This window comes from Oryzias latipes, chromosome 15 (assembly GCF_053564925.1).
Source record: "Oryzias latipes strain Hd-rR chromosome 15, Olatipes_Hd-rR_3.1".
In the NCBI taxonomy this organism is placed as follows: domain Eukaryota; kingdom Metazoa; phylum Chordata; class Actinopteri; order Beloniformes; family Adrianichthyidae; genus Oryzias; species Oryzias latipes.
Genome location: NC_136251.1, coordinates 24,175,307 through 24,194,216, shown reverse-complemented (window position 1 = coordinate 24,194,216; position 18,910 = coordinate 24,175,307). Strand labels below are relative to the sequence as shown.

General features: G+C 40.0%; 1 protein-coding gene across 3 annotated transcripts in view; it reads right to left on the bottom strand.

Annotated features, from left to right (window-relative positions):
- lzts2a (leucine zipper, putative tumor suppressor 2a) overlaps window positions 1-18,910 on the bottom strand; it is a 45,198-nt gene that overhangs the window by 3,005 nt on the left and 23,283 nt on the right. For 2 of the 3 annotated variants that reach the window (XM_078932016.1, XM_078932017.1), the window contains 5 exons: window positions 4,123-4,765; window positions 1,469-2,131; window positions 1,273-1,395; window positions 1,023-1,169; window positions 370-876 (listed from right to left, as the gene is read on the bottom strand). In XM_078932016.1, coding sequence (XP_078788142.1) covers window positions 370-876; window positions 1,023-1,169; window positions 1,273-1,395; window positions 1,469-2,131; window positions 4,123-4,734 — 2,052 coding nt within the window. In that variant the 5' untranslated portion in view covers window positions 4,735-4,765. Of the gene's footprint in view, window positions 1-369; window positions 877-1,022; window positions 1,170-1,272; window positions 1,396-1,468; window positions 2,132-4,122; window positions 4,766-16,920; window positions 17,285-18,910 lie in introns of those variants that run through there. The other variant, XM_020709573.3, reaches the window with a different exon arrangement.

Here is an 18,910-nt window from a genome sequence, read left to right as displayed (position 1 = left end):
AGTTTAGTTATACGCAGTTAAAAAATACTATTATGTACAATTCTTCACAGTTTCTACTAATATACTACCAAAGAAACTCCAGCAAAGGTACAAAGGATGCAAAAGGTGCATACTTGCACACATTTAATGCAAAAAGTCCATATTCAAAGTGTGAGAAAGGAGCTTACATACTTATTTTGCCCTCTCAAAGTAATTTATCTTTTAACAAACTGATTCAAAATGTTACATTTTAACACACTGTATTTTTGTCTAAATCTTTATCTAATTGTTAAATGTCTTTGTCAAAGGCAGTTGTCACTCAATAGAACATTTACTTTAGCAGTAAATGATGTCTAATTTTGTTACAGGAAGTAGTTAAAGAGCGTGTACCTGCTGTCTGAGTCCCAGCACAATCTCTGCGTTCTGTCTCTGTGCCTTTGCTTCATCGCTCTCTCCGCTCCAGACAAGATGAGAGTCTTCTCCATCCCGATACATGGAGGGACTGGGACCCCCCCTTCCCAACACACCTCTACCTTGTAGCGAATGGCTCATACAGTGAGCCTTCATGTTTCCAGGTAGATAAGGTCCACAGTGATTGGATAGGCCTTCCCGAAGCCGGGTTGACTCCTCCTCCAAACTTCTCACTTTCTCCCGGAGCAGCTCGGCTTCACTCTTCCGCCTCTGGAGTTCGTTCTCGCACACTTCCAGCTCAAGCGATCTCGTCCGGAGGGCGGTCTGGGCCTCTTGGCTTCGAGCCTGGCTGGCTTGCAGCTCAGAGCGAGCCTCCCTCAGTTGGGCCTTCAGGACTACGATGTCTCCAGCTTTCTGGCTGAGCTCAGACTGGATCTCCTTCAGCTGCTGCTTGAGGAGGGAGATTTCACCAGACTTCTGACAAACCTGATATGAGGAAAAATAAATCCATGAGAGTCCCTCGAAGTACATATTTATTTTAATTTTTGTTCATTTAAGATACTATGTGTCATCTTTCAGACTAGTTTTCTTCAAATAATAGTGAATCTATTCAGTCTCTGACACAAACCCACCTCCCACTTGGTCTCCTCCAAGCGTGGCCCCAGCTGCGTCTGCTCCCTCTGAATCGTAGCACACCTCTTCTCCAGTGTCTCTCTGTCCTGAAGCAGAGAGGAGAAGTCCTCCTGCAACTTCTTTTTCTCTTGCTGTAGTTGAAATACCTGATGATGCACCAAATAAAGATATTCAATCCAACACAGACTTTTGTTTTTATACATTTTTTCCCACTTTGAGTTCAGATAAACGTTTCCACAGAAGTCCCACCTGTAACTGCAGCACCTGCTGCGATCTCTGCGCCTTTTGGGAGGTCTGCTTCATCTTAGCAGCACAGGTTTGTCTCAGCTCTTCCAGCTCTCTTTCACATCGACGCTGCTTCTCCTCGTACACCTAACATAGCAAAAACGATGAGAGAATGGCACAACATCACAACAAGGCGATTGTTTAGAAAGATCTGTCTCACCTGGCAGATGGCCGCTTCATTCTCATCCAGGTTTTCGCGAAGCTGCTGGAGCTCCAGGTCTCGTTCCCTTAGCTTGTCTTCCAGCTCCCTCACCACTACTTCATATCCCTCTGCAGAGGGGGTTGAGTGGCCACAAGACCCGCTGTCGAACAAAGGCTGCCCGCGTCCGCTCAACGACCCCGAGCCAGTGCTTTTACTGGATGAGGAGCGTCCACTATCTGAGTTATTATGACCATGGCTCCCACTCCCAACTGAAGTGTTGCGACCCAAGCAAGGCACAGGCTCCGCCTGACCCCCTGAGCCGGACCCTGAATTGGAGCCTTCGCTGGGAGCCAAACTGCAGCCTGTGCTGCTGTGAGTGGGGAGGCTGGAGAGGGAGTTCCTCCCTGAATCGGACATGGAGCAGGACTGGCTGCTGCGAGCGTTGCGGCCTCCAGTGAAGGAATTGTGCTTGCCTTCAGAGCTGGCACTGCAGCCACCGCTGTTTCCACTTGTGCTGTTGGCACCGTTGGATCCGGCGAGGGGCAGCAGGAGGTTGATGCTGGCCTGACTCTCGGACAGATTGCTGCCCCCTGCCCGAAGGGTCAAGTACTGCACTGAGTGACGGTTCTTGGGAACGACAGGCTTGAACGCCGTCGGGCGGATCAGCACTTTCTCCATATTCTGAAACATTAAAAAAAAAATTGACTAATTCTCCTCATTACTCATCCTTTTCAAAATAAAACAGAAAAGAAATGTGAACTACACACTGACAGCTAATGCATAAGCTTCAGCAAGTTTGATTCGTTGACTTAATAATTATGAATGTTTTTAATGGTAAACTAAACATGAGGAATATAGGAAAAATTTGGTTATCTGGGATAGAAACAAAAACTGAAAAAGAACAGAAGGTGCTACAAAGACAGGGAGGATAAAAGCAACTTTATTCTGTGAGCATTTTCTCAATGATCTCTCTCCAACCTTATTAAATGCGCCACTGAATGTTAGTGAGCCCTGGCACTGATCACAATGCATTTGCAAGGGCAAGTGACAGTCAAACGATCCAACCAGGTCTGTCGGGCTACGTAGTTGAAGCTAGCTCCCAGATCAATAGAAATAAACAGCCAATTAAACAGCTCTGATTTTCTGCTGAGAGGAAAGTTCATGCAGGCAACAGAGATAGTTACATCTGCCTAACAAATGAGTGTAAAGTCTCTGTCTTTTTTTTAATCAAGACTTGAAAAAAACCTAATGAGAATATTGAATGTTCCACCACGTGATCTCCAGCTGTAATTGAAGACCAAAAGTGTTCTATAAATAGCACAGAGGTCGCAGACAACACAGTCAAGCTTAAAAAGCCAGCAGGTATTTAGTGTCAGCTGACAGTCTCTAAAACATTTCCAGTAAGGTAGTGTATCTACTTTCTAGTCCATATTTTCGCTTCAAACACATGTCACAAAGAAGACTTTGATGCGATCTAAAACATGATAATTCCCTGGAAAGAGTTCTGCTGACTTAAAAACACTTCAAACGCAACAAGCTTGTCTCCAAATGTCTGAGAGAATTGATCAGCGAACCTTCAGAGGACAATGATGGGGTTAAAAAAGGCTTTCTAGCAGACAACAATATAGAGAGTTTTCTAAAAGGTTAGGATTTTCAAACTGCTGATTATGCAGAAAACCCTCACTTTATGACTGCCATTCCATCCTGAATTCTAAAAAAAAAAAGAAAATTTTTAAACCAATTTGATAACAATAATTAAAAGAAAAATATCAACAAAGACCCCTTTTGAAAAACTACGCTTTTCAACAAAAAAAAGAAAAGGTTGAAAAGATTATATAAAAGGAGAATTCTCGATACAAATGTCTGTATGAGCATTTTTAAATTCAATTAAGTCTTTACAAGTTTAAGTAATACCAATAATATTTTTTAAAACAAACAGCAACCTTTGTCGATTAAAAGCAGGACTTTTAAAGATCCACTCAAAAATTTTGTTTTTTGGGTGTTTTTAACTTTTAACTTGTTCTTAACTCTAAATTTAAAGCTTGCAGGTGTAACATAGAAGTTACCACGGAAAGCCACAAGCTCCCTGCTCTGCTCCGTTTCAGACGAATAAATTCATGTACATCTTTGATTTCCTTGTCCGAGCTGGCATCTGGCTCTGCAGCTCTGCAGCTGGATAGCTCCAATACTGCTTGACATTTTTGTTGCATTGCAAATGTTATGTTGGGGTGGGGAGCTATAAACTTGCAGGAGAGCATGTAAAAAAGGGATGATGGAAAGTCACGGCAAGCTTACTCCACGCCAACGTTTCCACCAATAACAAAATTCTAATGAACTCCTGCCGCTTTGCAGAAACTATGTCCAGGAAAACTACAGGTTTTTGGGGGGTTTTTGCGTATAAAAGGTATAATCATAAAGAAAAGACCACTGGGAATGCTTTTAAAATAGATCAAAAGATAATCAGAGTGGGAATTTGAGAAAGTAAAATAATTCACAACAAGCTATTATTCTGACTCAAAAATTGAAGCTAAAATTATTGGTGCTTGCAGTTAAAGAAATTCAATATTACTCAAAAATAGGACCAAGTATTTTAGTCTAATTTGTTCATTTCTTTTCTAATGTTGAATCGAAATACAGTTTAATAACACATGTTTTTAACATTCTGCATTTACCTTCTCCAATTGTCCAGACACCGGGACGAGTTTAGGAGGAGGTCCACTAATGTTCCCGTTCAAAGTCCTGTTGTCCTTTTGGTCCTCGAGGTCACTGCAGGGGCTTGTAGTTCTGAGCATCAAGTTGTCATTCCAGTCTTCAACCACAACTTTGTCGCTTACATATCCAAAATTCCCATTAGAGGCTCCGCTTGTTGCTCCAGTGACCGCTCCACCGGCGCTGGCAGTGTTTCCAGGCCGGGGCTGCTTCTTGGTGGGCAATGGTGGAGGCAGAACCTGAGCTTGAGGCTGCGTTTGGTTGCTGACGACCAGCAGTTGTTCAAGAGAGCTCCCACTGCGAAGGGTTTTATCCTGAATCCTGAAACAGTTGGTAGCCGGAGTGGAGCGCCGCGGTTTGATATTGAATTCGCTGGCGGCTCTACAGTGCCTCTCCTGGTACGTGCGGCCCGATATGAGGGAACTGACGGAGCCCATGGTTGGTTCAGAACTGCACGACCCACAGGGGCCGGAGCAGGGACTGGAAGGGGAGTGGGGTGACAACGGTCGGCACTGCTGGATGTCAACACCTGGATTGGGATGGTCGCTCACAGGTAGGGCCTGAACCAGAGCCATGGCAACCTGGCCGTTTCAGATACACCCCACACTGAGAAGAGAGGAAACACACAGACATAAGAACTATGGCTATCTCACATGGAAATTAAAATAAACAGTTTATCTTGAGACAGTGTTCATCCATCCGTCTTCAGAACCTGCTGAATCCCTTTCAAGGTCACAGGGTTGCTGGAGACATCCCAGCTACTGTTGGGCAAAGGCACAGCACACCCAGAAGAGGTAACCAGTCTGATGCAGGGCCACACCCACACTCATATGCACACCCAAGGGCAATTTAGACACACTAAGCTAATTGGGACAGAGTCTCTAATTAGCCTTTGGACAAAGTCCCAATTAGCTTAGTGTCTCTAAAACTTCTTAATCGAAAAGGAATTAGATGCTTGACCCACAAATCAAATCAAACTTTATTTATATAGCACTTTTCCTATAAAAACATAACACAAAGTGCTTTACATTAAGACAAAACAAAACAAAATAATATAAAAACCAGCACAAAAGATAAAACAGAACCCCTTCCCCAGACCTACACACTTCCCCCCACCCCTTTTCTACCTCCAACCCCCTAACTGATGGAGATAGACAATGGGAAATAGGCTGAGCACGAAAACAAAATGTTGGTTGTTGGAATTGCTAATATTTGGGACCTCCCTCTCTGTGAATAGCTGCATAGCCAGCCAAATGCAGCATCACAGGTGGGGACCAGCCTCACCACAGCAAGGCGGCGATGCAGGTCCCTGTCTAGAGCTGCGGCGACTGAACAGCAGCCGAGCCAGAGGGAGAGGACCCAACTGAGGAAGCACCGGAAATCAAAACTAAAATGAAAATGAGAATTAAAAAGTCAACATACTATTAAAAGTAATAAACAAATAAACAATAAAACATTGAAATAAGGAATATCAAAATAAATTATTAATAATGTAGTGAAAATTCTTAAAACAAGATAAATAAATAAATAAATAAATAAATAAATAAATAAATAAATAAATAAATAAATAAATAAATTTGTTTTTTGGAACCCAGCGAGTTGGGCATTACAATAATCAATTTTACTGATGATGAAGGCATACATAATTAAAATTTCAGTTGCTTCCTGGCTGAGCTGCAGAAAATTATTTGCCATCCATGCTTTCACATCTAAAGTAGTTAAAAAGTGCTTTTATTGGTCTTGTGTCATCAGGAGACATAGCTATGAAAGCTGACCTTGTGGCTTCTGATGACATTCCTCAGTGCAAGCATGTCAATGTTAAGGTCCACGATTTATTGCGATGACCTTAGAGAAGTGTATGTCCATGCTTACCACAACGTTTTTTTCCATGAGATAAAATTTACAAGGTTTACAAGGATCCGGTGATCAACAGTATCAAAAGCTGCACTTAGATCTAGTAGGACTAATACTGAGATCTGATCTGAATCCAAGGCACACCTGATATCATTAACGAGGTTAATGAGGTTTTAACAAGGCCGTCTCTACTGTGGTTCATTCTAAAACCAAACTGGTTTATCTCAAAGATTTTGTTTTGTAAGAGAAACTCACTCAGCTGAATAAATACAAGTTTTTCTAAAACCTTGCTTAAAAATGGCAAGCTGTACACAGGTCTTCAGTTACTAAAAACCATAGGATCTAAATTAGTTTTCTTTAGTAAAGGTTTTATACCCAGCAGGATAAATACCCATGTGTAGAACAGCAGGATAAATACCCATGTGTAGAGAGCAGTTGATAATAGTTTATTCTGTTGTGTTTGTTCTTTATGTTGTAGCTGTGCGCTCCTCAGCCCAAGACAAATTTCTCTCACAGGACAATAAAGTTTTTATTGATTGATTTAAAATGTCACTCTCAAAAGATCTGTAAAACAATTTAAAAAGTGATGTGGGGATGGGACAGGTCGTTGGATTAACTTGGGAGAAAACTTAACCCAGTGTTAAAGCTTCAACCAGGTCAAAACTGTCCAGTGCTTCCTCAGGTAAGATCAAGCCATCATTTCCAATAAAAAGGCTTTTCTGTTCATTTATGATGTTAGATCGAACAGAATCATTCTTGCCCCTGAAATAACAACAGAAAATAAAACCACATAAGCATATTTTGAAGAAAACATGATCTGGTAGATTTTTAATGAGCGTTTTGTGATGTACTGAATTTAAAAGTTCATTATTTCAATCTCTACAGCCAATTTAAGTGTATCTAAACCTGAAAAAGGGAGAAAAAAGACAAAAATACTAAGATCGTAGAAACTGTTACATATTTGGACAAATATTTTTCCTCTCACTGAGATACTACCTATATTTTATGCAGAAACATCATTTAACAGTCTTAGCTTGGGACTAATCTCAGAGTGTAATCCTTTTTAAAACATTTAGATAAATTAAGTAAAATAATTTCCAATTTTTTTGAACATTTTCAATATTTTATTAATAGGAAAATAAAGTGAGTGAGTACCTAACACAATTATAACATATTTACTAATAGTTTGGGAAATACTAGGGCTAAAATTACTGCAAGAAGTTGTTAAACTACATTAAACTTCAGTATTTTAACCCAAGTAGGGATATTCAAATGCTTAAATAAATGTCTTGTCTTGTCTTTATTTTTAAAACCTAAAAACGCTTACCGGTAATTGTCGTGCAAATGAAAACAATTCTTTCAACAATCCCAGCAGCAACAGTGATTACAGGACAGCTGCTACTTGCACACATCATTAGCTACAGTAACAGAAACAGCTGTTTTCTAACAACTTCGAATATGTTGTAGTCTTTATCCCTTATGAGCCATTTATAATTATCAAGGTCTTTAATTAGCAGAAGGAGGGAAAAGAAGAGGAAGTAAACGCTAAGAGCACCACACACACGGGGAGAGGAACACACGTCAGCATCTGCAGCGACTCAAACTGCGAGCTGTCAACTGTGCTTTACTTCTGATCTTCTTTGAAATTCACCTCACTGCTTCACACCCATCAAAAGTCTTTGATGAAACCCACAATAGCCTGACTGGGTGCTATTTTTAGTAGAGGAAACATTAACAGATACTATTAAAGTAAAAAAAAAAGTGTCAGACTAAGCCATGTATGTGCAGATAGTTTTGCCAGTGTTTGTTGCCATGGGAGACAAAGAGGATAGATAAACTCATCCTGTAGGGTTCAATTGAAGCCTGTCTGGATGGGTAGAATAATCCTTTTGGTGCCGTGGCTGCAAGGAGTCTGCCAGGTCTATCACACTCACACAAACTAAGGATTTTTTCATGAAACATTACTGTGGTCTTTTAAAATAGGGACATTTTGTCATTCCCACTGGGATTTAAAGTCCGGTCATCTTTTGATCTATTGTAAAAGCATTCCCAGTTGTCTTTTTATTATAATTATGCTTTTTTTTAAACCAAAATAAAATAAACCTATGTCGTTTTCTTGGAATTGTTTCTTCAGAGAGCCAGTTCATTAGAAATTCACCTCTGAGTTGTGGGCGGGGCTGTCTGCACCCAGTATATGCATTTACACGCATTAGAGCCATATACGTCCATTCACTAATATGAACCCAACAATTTTTATTTCATAAAATATCAGGGAAAAAAATTTGTGTTTCGGAAAATTTGATTTTGTTTTCTCAAGTGTTCACGATGTTAAAGAAACTTTCAATGCAGTTGTCAATTCACAATTATCCCTATTTATATAAAGTCCAAGCAGAGGAATAACAAAGGACTGCAATAATAAAGAGAGAAAAAGTGGTGTGAAAATCACTCCAGGTTGCACAAAAAAAGGAAAAACCAATAAAACTATTATTTAAAGAATGCAAACCATTTCAAATCCTTAGAAAAAAGAAATCTTTCAAGTTCCATTTTTTTCCTATTTCTTTTTATAAACAAAGGGATTCACATAATTGCAGTTTGGAGAAGTAGGAATTTCAAGGTTGTGACTCAAAAGGCTTTTGAGAGCTGCATTTTTCAGTGAGGAGGAGGAGCAGCACTACAATCTTAGTTTTAGAAATGATCTTTAGCGCAAACCAAACCTATTGTATGGAAGGTAAAAAATATGCAAAAAATATGATAACCCCTACGTCTTACAGTAGTCCTGTTCTATTAATTTGTAGAAAAAATCTGGTTTATTCTTTGTTTAAAATCTATCAGTAGGACCTAATCACCATCAGTTCACTGCATAAGAACTAAAAATGTCTAAAAATAGGGAGTGAACAGGAGTTTCAGGGAGAAGATAGACTGTGAGTGCACATGAGTCAAGGAAAACAAGATATGTGTGGTATGTGATTGCTTCTCATGCCAATAGAGTCAGGCCTCTCAAACTCCCTTTACCTTATAAGAGGCCACCTCTTCCTCCTCCCCCTCCTCCTCCTCCTCAACCAAGGTCCTGACAAGGACCTCTCAGGCAGGGATAATAGAATTAACAACACTCTGTGACTATAAAAAATGACCCCCCCCCCCCTTCCAAAGCAGTTACCCTGTGACCCCTGATGAGTTTTAGGGAGCTGGTTTGATTCTTCACCCCCACCCCTGTGACCTCTTGGAGTGGCATTTTGTTACGGCTGCTCTGGCAACAAATCTCCAAAGCTAATTTTCTCTCTCAGATGTTGCTGACTGCTTGTTTCGCTCCAGTTATTGGAGGCCTTGAAGCTTCCCACACCACCCCATCACACACATATTCGTCTCCTAAAAGAAACTGAGACAGGCAGAGATCAAAAATAGTTGTTAAATATAGAAAACATCTCTAGTGTTTCAAATCATGATAAAAGTCTTTCATGAGGCAATTCTCTCAGCCAGACATCCAATTTTTCTTTCAAAAATAAATTCCAGCAGTGTTGCAGGTAATCTCTGCACCAGATCATTTTTCACTTCACCTTTCCTCTCCAACGCTGCTAAATGATGATAGCTCAAGACTGAATGTTAGTTCCCCCTACACTTGCCAACAACTGTACCGATGAGAGTTGAAGGTGAGATTTCAGACGAAAGAAGTTCTCAAGCAGCTCTTCAACATTATCCAGAGGACGGTTCTGTGATGACTAAATAATCCTGTTATGATAAGTCGAATGATAATACCAGGAAAGGAAGCCTGTTAGCGGCTACTTTAACCAGCAGAATGTATCCTGCAATCACAACCTCTAAGCTGTTCCAGAGAGTGCCGGGCTCAGGGGTTAGAAAAGCAAGAATTTGGGAGCAGAAAAAAGAAAGGATTTAAGCGGTGAGGGCACAAAGCAGGCAAAGTGGCGGTGGTGTGTGTGTGTGAGAGGTGGGGGGGGGGGGGGGGTGGACTGAAGAGGTTTAGGGAATTTTCCAATATCAGGTACTGGTCCGAGAAAAAGAGGCTCCACAGAGGCTTGAGTACTGTGCACACTTGGAATCAATAATCCAGTTTGAGGAGTTTTAGACAGAAGTCTGGGAATGCAAGGATCTAGCAAAGAAAAAAAATTATTTAATAGAAAATCGAGACTTTCTTCCAGTTTTCCCAGTCTCTCAAGTCTTGTGAAAGTACAACTGAAAGCAGATTTTAAACAAAATGATGGGCAGTGTTTTATCTGACAATGAACAATAAATGCATTAATTTCAAAATCATTCAGAAAAACTCATGTTTTGCCCAGAAAAATGTCACGAAAAAACTTAATGTTTTTAAAACAATTGAATGTGCAAGAAGTGCACTTTTCTGTTTTATCTTATAAAAACACATAAATAAAAAAGTTGAAAAAGAGTCTAGCAATTGAGATACAACTGAGATACAATTATGTGGATGAAACATTACAGAATTGGTGACAGGTGAGTTTGTTCAGTTTAAAAAGTTCACAAACAGAAATAGTGCCTCATCTATGTCAGTGTCTTCCAAATCTGGTCTTCAAGTACACCAGTCCTGCATGTTTTACATTATTTCCCCTAACACACCAAATTGAGCTTGTCAGCTCAAAAGCGACCTGATAATGGGTCACATTTGTCTGAATCGGGTGTAAAATGGATGTTGCTCCAGACCATTCTACTCCAACCTTTCAAAGGACACAAGCATTTTCTTAAAAATGTCTCATTACAAATTAAGGCTTTTGTGTCAACATTGTCTTTGAGATCTCAAATAATTGTTTATATTTAGTCAGCCAACTCCCATTCACTATTCCTAAACTGCAGAACATTTTTTTTTTTCTATTTGAAGAGGACTTAGGGTAACATTTTGTGTCCTAGTAAATAAGAATTACTAAAAGGGACTCATGTTTTGAGCCAGATACCAGCTTGGACTAGGAATTTGCAGACGCACACGGATCTATTCGTCTCCAAGTGGATGCATCAGAATGGCGTGGAGCAGGGAGCTAGTAGCTTTTACATCACGACTACAAACTTTTTCAAATGCCATTTTTTTCTGCTCCTAATGATTTGCAGCGTTTTGAATAAAGAAATACTCAGAAATGAAATTTTAACCTTAATTTTCTTTATATATGTCCTCCATTATCGAAATAAAAAAGCAGCAAGAAAATGATAAAACACCAAAACACAATTTTCTTTGGAGTGGGTCTTTAAACACTATACAAATTGTGAGCAGTCTTTTCCTTTAGAGCAGTATAAAGGTTTCAAAGAGTTAAAACAAAGTGTTCAGAACTATTGAAATGGTTAATGCAGGCAACTTTTTTTCCATGACAGATCTACCTCCTTCACTATGCTCATTCATTTTTCCTGTTCCTACTTATTTTCAGCCACATCCTTCCCTCCTCTCTTCCTGTGCTGGAATATCACTTCCATCTCTCTTATCTAGATTCTTTTAATGCATCTCTCTACTCATCTTACTGGCTACACGTTGCCTCTTTTAACCCAAAACCAAAATGTGACTTATCAGATGATGGTGTGAAGATTGCCAACACATGTGGCAAGAATAACAATCGTCAAATCAGACTTTTCGGCTAGAGTTATGCCTCAATGGGTGGCTGCATCACAAACTCAGTAGTCAAACAGTGCTTTCCATGACAAAGTGAGATCCTGAAATGGTGTGATGTGAAGCTGAGCGCTTGCTCTACAGAAACAGCACTTTGGTAAACAGAGCCTGGGTGGCCTTGATAAATAAGGGACCAGTGATCTCAGCAGATGGAGGCGAGAGATGGAATTAAAGAGAAAACCAACATGCAAAAGGGAGTCATAATAATCCTTGAAAGCTGCTAACAAGAGAATCCACAAGTACAGGCAAAGCCATGACGTACTGACATAAGTCCACACCTAATCCACCCCAACATTTGTCACTCAATGAAAAAAAACTACGATAAAACTTCAAACAGTTGGGATTTTAATGGAGTCGTCCAACCTCAGAGTAAAAGGAGGAAGGCCTTTTAATGTTTTGCCAAATTGCCTAAGGTCATATTATGCCTCAATTCCAGCACAATGAATGTCTACTTAAGTAGATGCTTCTTGTCACCTTCCCCCATTTGGCTTCGTATGGGAGTGTTTTTAACCCGCTGCATCCATACCAAATCTCTTCCAGCTCAAGCTAGATAAGGAATATGCTCTTTAACACTGCTAAGATTGTAAATTTGAAACTTTTTGCACATACAGTCTGCTGCATACATCCACATTTGTTCTGGGCTTTTTTTCTGTTGAAACAAATAAGATCTTATAAAAGTGAGTCAGGAAATTGGCAACAGGTCCTCCTCCTTCAGACCCCCCCCCCCCCCCCCCTTCTCCTCTTCTTTTATAACAGACTTGTTACCGTAGCAAACTTTAGCCGCTCTCTGTGTTTGGAAGAGTTGCCATGGCAGCGGAGGCCCACATTTTTCAGGCTCAGGGTGAAATGAGATAGCAAGACAGGAAGAATGAGTGGAGGAAGGAAGGGAAAGAGTAAGTGAATAGGTGAATGAGGGAGTGTGTTTTTGTGCGAGTCCAAAATCCGACAGAAGACAGGTCGGCCTTTTCTCAAAGCATCTGGCCTTAATTCAAAGGTTAGAGTCTAAGACTGCAGGCTGGAGACTGCCACAAATGCACACACGAGGGCACAGAAAGTCCCACACTTCCTGTGAGGGTTGAACCTAATGAAAAACTACCAGTAATACTTAAAAAATAACATTAAAATGCCAGTCCAAAGTTGTTGCAGTTTTATATTTATAATTTTTATACCAATATTTTGCTCGGTTTGCGTAAAAAAAATTATAAATCAAAGGAAGATAAAGGAGCTGCTTCACATTTTTTCCCCAAAGGTTTACGGTTTTTCAACTTTTAAAAAAACATCACATTAAAAAAAATACCTTTCATCAAAAGTCATAAGACACAACAGAATAAAAACAACAAAAGGCGAACAGAAAAAGGAAGGAAATGCTGTAGCTAAAATTTTAGGGAGACATTGAAAGATAAGACAGTGTAAAAAGTTTTAAGTGAAAACCATAAAAGCCATAAAATACTTAAAAGCCAATTACTCAAGTAAGTAAGTAGAATGAATAATTTATTAAAAAGCTAAGTTAGAATGCATCTTCAATTTGGATTTAAATATCTCCACCCCTCCACGCAACAGTCTCACTTACAACTCGGAGGCAAATTTCTAATGAAGTCCTGCCGCTGTGCAGAAACTTTGTTCCCTAGAAAACATTACAAGTTTTTTGACTTGGTCTAAAAATGGCACAACCATAATTAAAAACCGATGGGAACACTTTGAGATTTAAAAGATGATTAGAGTGGGGCAATCTACAGTTTAATAGTTTTTCTTTGTTGTTACCAATCAACTGTTCTTTTAAAAAAAAAAATCTTTTTTCATTTTTTGCATGTAAACATGACATAAAGGACTAATTTACTATAGCCTAAGTGATGTTTAATACATTTTTTAAACATTTACTGGAAAGATTCCTAGTGTTGTTTTCAAAAGGGACAATATAGAGGTTTTTTAGTGACTATAAAAGCTGGAACCTCTTTTTATGAAAATATCCATTTTTAGCTTTTGCATTGTGATGTTTTAAATCATAGTCATATTGGCAGGTTTAAAAAACTACATTAATGTAACTCCACATCAACACTTAATGACAACTTCATTCAGACCTCTCTAGATTATTTCAACAATCTATATTTTTAGAAAGAGAATAAAAAAAAGACAATCGTAGACTTTAAAAGGTGTCACAATCAGCTGCTAGTGGGAAAAAATAAGGTTACAGCTTTGAGAAAAAGTGGATTTTGGTTGACATTCCTTTCCTTCTTCAAATACTGGATTTTCCAGGATTTTTTCCAGCCAGTGAAATTTATCCAGCATTGGTCAGCGGTCAAACCCACAGACACTGGAAATATAGAGAGCTCTGGGTGCAGGGATGGAGGTAATAATTTGGGCAGCAGACGACCATTTGTCAGCATAATTTGAATTTAATGAAGCTTTCTGCATCTTTACCATTGAGTTTTAGCTGGACCACCTCCAGAACAGCCACGAAGGCAGCTCTGACCTCTCATTGTACCAGCTAGAGAGAAAAAGGAAAGTTTTCCCTCGTAAACCATCCATGGCACCTCACCCTTCCCCCTGAAGCAGCTTACAAAGTGGAAAGCCATTGTTTCAGTTTAGCACAAGACAGTGCAAAACTGAAAAGGACCACACTTTGACTGACAATATGACCTTTACATGAGGCAGGATAAAGGAGAGTCCTTTCTTGCATCCTTCAGTGAGGGAAAGTGGGACATCGTTGATGGCAAAGCTCTTTCAGAACATTTAGCGAAAGTTGTCACAGGTTTTGTTGTCAAATTACGGATCACAGCTAAAGTAGGGCGCAACACAAACTGTGCAATCCACACATGGATTGCACGCACACACACTCACTCATGGAGCACTTTAAAACACAGGCAGGCAAATGAGTTGCACAGCAGCTGTTACATAAGCAGCAACGCTTCGGTGTAACTATGCCAGCCTCCATGTATAATTCACATCCACTCTTTTCAGAAATATCTGACATGGCAAAGAGGCACATGTGCAGATGTTTTCAAACATTCCATCTTTGCTGAGAATGATGGAAAGGGAGACAGACTGGCAATAAGAATACTTATTCAGGAAGCTAAAGAGAAGCCAGGTCCTCCCCTCTTGCCGTCTCTCCATCCTTTTGTGATGCTGCTTCATGTCCCTAGAGCTCCTCCATGCTCAGTATCAAACTCTGACACTCCGCCTGGTTTCTGGAAATTATTTTGTGAATGCTTTTAAATCACTTTGAAATATTTTATGTTGGGATGCTCTTATTTTGACTTCACTCAGAATCATCACTGTACCACAGGGACACTGCGCTCCACTTTTTGTCCTACAGCAGTACAGGAAAACATAATTTTCTCCACAGCAGGGGGCCTGAAGCTGCAAGAGTAAAAACAAATTGGATGTATTAATAATTATCAAAATTATTCGCTATACTTCAAATACATAACCGGTTTATCTTTCGGCAGGCTTAAAGAATTAATATTATCCACACACTTGCGTCTAAATCCTCCCCTCTTCGCTGTCGCTATCGTGCAACACAGATTGGATTTTGCAGCCGATCATTTAGGAGTGAAACCTTGTTCTGTCGCTTTCTTTTTAATCTATCAACTTTGCATATGCCAGTTGTGCAGCACAGGGTGTTAATCTTTAGATTGGTTTGAAAATAAGTCAAAAATAAATCTGGCATCTGAAATAGAAACAACTTTAAAGACCCACTGCAAAGAAAATTATGTTTTTAACATGTTTTTTGTGGCATTTTCTCATAACTGAGGACACATGAAGAAATGTAAGCTTTCCGAGTAAGTACTTCTATGCTTTCCTTGTCTGAGCTGGCATCTGGCTCAAACCTGTACATCTGGATAGCTCAGTTTTTTTTGGCAATTTTGTTGTAATGTTGTAATTTTTGTTGTAATGTTAGGTTGTGGTTGTCAGGGACTGTAAGCTAGCAAGAGTCCAGTTCACAACCTTAGAGGTGAGTTTCTAATGAACTTCCGCCGATCTGCAGAAACTCATTTTTAGAAAACAGTAAAGGTTTTTGGATTTTGGCTAAAAACAGCACAATCCTAATTACAAGACCACTGGGAATGCTTTTACAATAGATCGAAAGATGATCTGAGTGGGACTTGAATGCTGTTGCAATCAGAGGAAGAAGAACAAAAGCAAAGACATGACACTTTAAGACTATTTTATTTAATACTGTGCAAACTCATGCACCGTCCACACACTGAAAAAGCATGACCCAACACGCCTGGAAAGAGTTGTAACCTGCAACGTGTGACACGCATTTAGCTCATTTATTTTGCTAAGTGCAGATGAGGTAACCCGTCTTCTACTTTTGTACTCTCACTCCCCTTCAGCTCCTTAACTCAAGCTAATTCTCGCAAAAACATTGGAGCTTTTATAGAGCAATCCTCTGATGGGCTGTGTTGGGTAATTATAGTCCTGGATCACTGCAATAAAACACGTAAATCACTGCAAAGGTGCAACAAAAGAACTAAGTAAATGGACAAGAGATGTTTATAGACATATCTGCTGACACACCACTGTCAAGATAAAAGAAACCCGATGAGGAGCTGCAATAGGAGGTCTCAATTACATGAAGTCCTGTCATTAAAGGAAATACATTGTGTTTTTTATTTAAAGAAAAAGTAGTTTCCTCTTAAATCCACTGGGTTGAAGGATGGCTTGCATTGGTCAAACTTTTGAAAAGAACCCCGCTAAAGGAGGATATTTGTGACTTGTGCTTTCTTATCTTTGGAGCATGTTGAGACAGACCCTCTCCCTCCCCACCTCCCTCTGCTCCAGGCCAACTGTCCAAAGGCTGGAACAGCTTTCTGGAGGCTAAGATTTCAGATCGATGCTCCTAACAGACCATAAAAAGTAAATGAGCTGGGATCAGGGTTTTAAAAACAGACAACACTATAAAAGTCATTAAACCACCATTACAAATCTATGCTAAACTGTGCACGTTTAATCACATGTCTAACTGGTGCCAATCAGGTGATTCATAGACAATTGTTGGAGGTTTGGTGCATTTCTCAAATTCTCTGAAAATTCTGGATTAACATCTCACTGGAGTCATTTCCAGTCCAAGCTGCATGGACGCGTCAACGCGCCTGTCAACCAAATTGCTTCTTTCCGTTACACATTCCATTAATACAATTTCCACAACGGATACCACCATTAAAAATGGTTTCACACAGACTCAGAAGCACAAAGTTATTCCTTCACCAAAGTCCCCATTCACTCAGAAAACAACTGAAGGAGAACAGCAGTTTGGAGAATTGAAGACACATGCAACAATACGCACCCTGGTTAGAGCCCTGCATTGCTGTATCCACTTCTCTTTGTCTCTTGGGAAAAAGAATTTGGAAAAAAAATATCCCTACAAATCTCAACTGAGATTTTTCTCCTCTGTGTCTCCCGTTTGTCTGTCTACCTCTTCACAACCACATTCCAGTTTCCTGCTGTTGCCTCTTTACCGCTCCAGGACTTCATATCCTGGAACAAGGACTTTCAAATGGAAGCTCCCCCCTTTATTCTTCTGTCCTGCCCTCTCCTTGTCCTCTCCTTTCACTTTACTCAACTGTTCCTCTTCTCAGCTTTCCTTCCCTGCTGTCTGCCTTAGCACCGCCTCCCCCTCCTCGTCCACATCTCCCACTTTTTGTCTGCCAGCCCCTCTGCCTCTAGTTAGCCTCTTTTAACGCACACCCATGCTACTCTCCTCCCCAGTCTCTTTTTAGCCTGAAATTTATCCACCCCTTTCTGCACATTCCCTGCATAAACACGATCCTGCGTCAAATTTAACAGTTTGAGAAACATGTTATACGTTCCAACCGTTAAGAGTGCCCGGGCATCAGGGGGAGCACCGTACTCCCCCTGCTCGGTTTTCCGTCTCTGCCCTTTGGCACAGGAACATGCAGCTGTGTGGTTATCAAACCACATTGACTAGATCAAGAGCTGCAGCCTCTGTATAAGCAGCAAAGGGGGGGGGGGGGGGGGGGGGTTGGTCAATTAATTCAGATGGGGTGAATTACATAACATGTTTCTGCACATCTTCTGCTGAGGCACAGTTGTGGGGCTCTACATGAAAGTGAGTGCAGGTTTCCTCAAATCACACGACCCAGGAACTTGTTTTACTTTTAACTGATAATAAGTGAAGAAGCTGATAATATAATATCAGATTATTTCTGTTGCTCACAAGAATCTGTTTGTCTGTTGGGAAGGATTTTTTTTTCCATTTCTAACCTCTATAAAATCACAAAAATCCTTTTAATTAATGCATAAAAAGCATGAGAAAAAAACAGCAGCATTTTTGTTAAATAAGTACAATTTGTGACATGAAGACACTATTTTCCCATAAATGGCAAATTGTCTAAAGTGACACTTTCAACCGCATGATTTCACATCTGTGCCATTTTGACATTTGTAAAACCAGTATTCAGTGCAACCCCATTTAAAAACTAGCATGTTAAAGTCCCATTCTGATCATTTTTTGATCTATTATAAAAGAACCTCTGAGTTGTGGGCGGGACCGTTGACGTGGAGTAAGCCTACCTTCAACCATTCCTTTTTTACACTCTCTCCTGCTAGCTAACAGCCCCTCACAACCCTAAATTAATTAGCAGTGCAATAAAAACGACGAGTAATATTGGAGCAGTCCAGCTGCACAGTTATAAGCCAGATGCCAGCTCGGACGAGGAAATCGAAGACATACACACATCTTTTTGTGTCCAAGTAGATGTCGAAATGGAGCAGAGCAGGGAGCTCGTGGCCCACCGACTGTAGTTTGTACTGAACAAATATAAGATTTTTCAAACAGCATTTTTTTGTCTGCTCCCGATTCACAACAATTTGAATCAAGAAATATTCAGAAATATTGTTTTAATCATAATTTTCTTTATATGTCATTCATCATGTAAAAAAATGTCACAAGAACATGTTAAAAAACACAAAATATCATTGGAGTGGGTCTTTAACAGCTACAAACACACATTTTGTGTCCTTAACCCTCCCTGTGTACCTTTGTTTTTGTGTCAAAGACATTACTGTTCCTTTATGAGCCAACCAGTCTTGGTTTGCTATTATGTGCTACCATGGAAAATCAGTAGGAGGAGTGAATAATGTGTGTTTTTATGTGGGGGTGTGTAGGTGTTTGTGCATATCTGTGTACTTTTTGTTTCCTGGAACAACTTTGTAACTCGCTCTGAGTCCCTCAGTGAGAGAAAAAAAACAGAGCCAACTTCTGCACTCTGACTGGGCACTCTACTGCCATTAACATGGTCCACCTCTTCAATCTG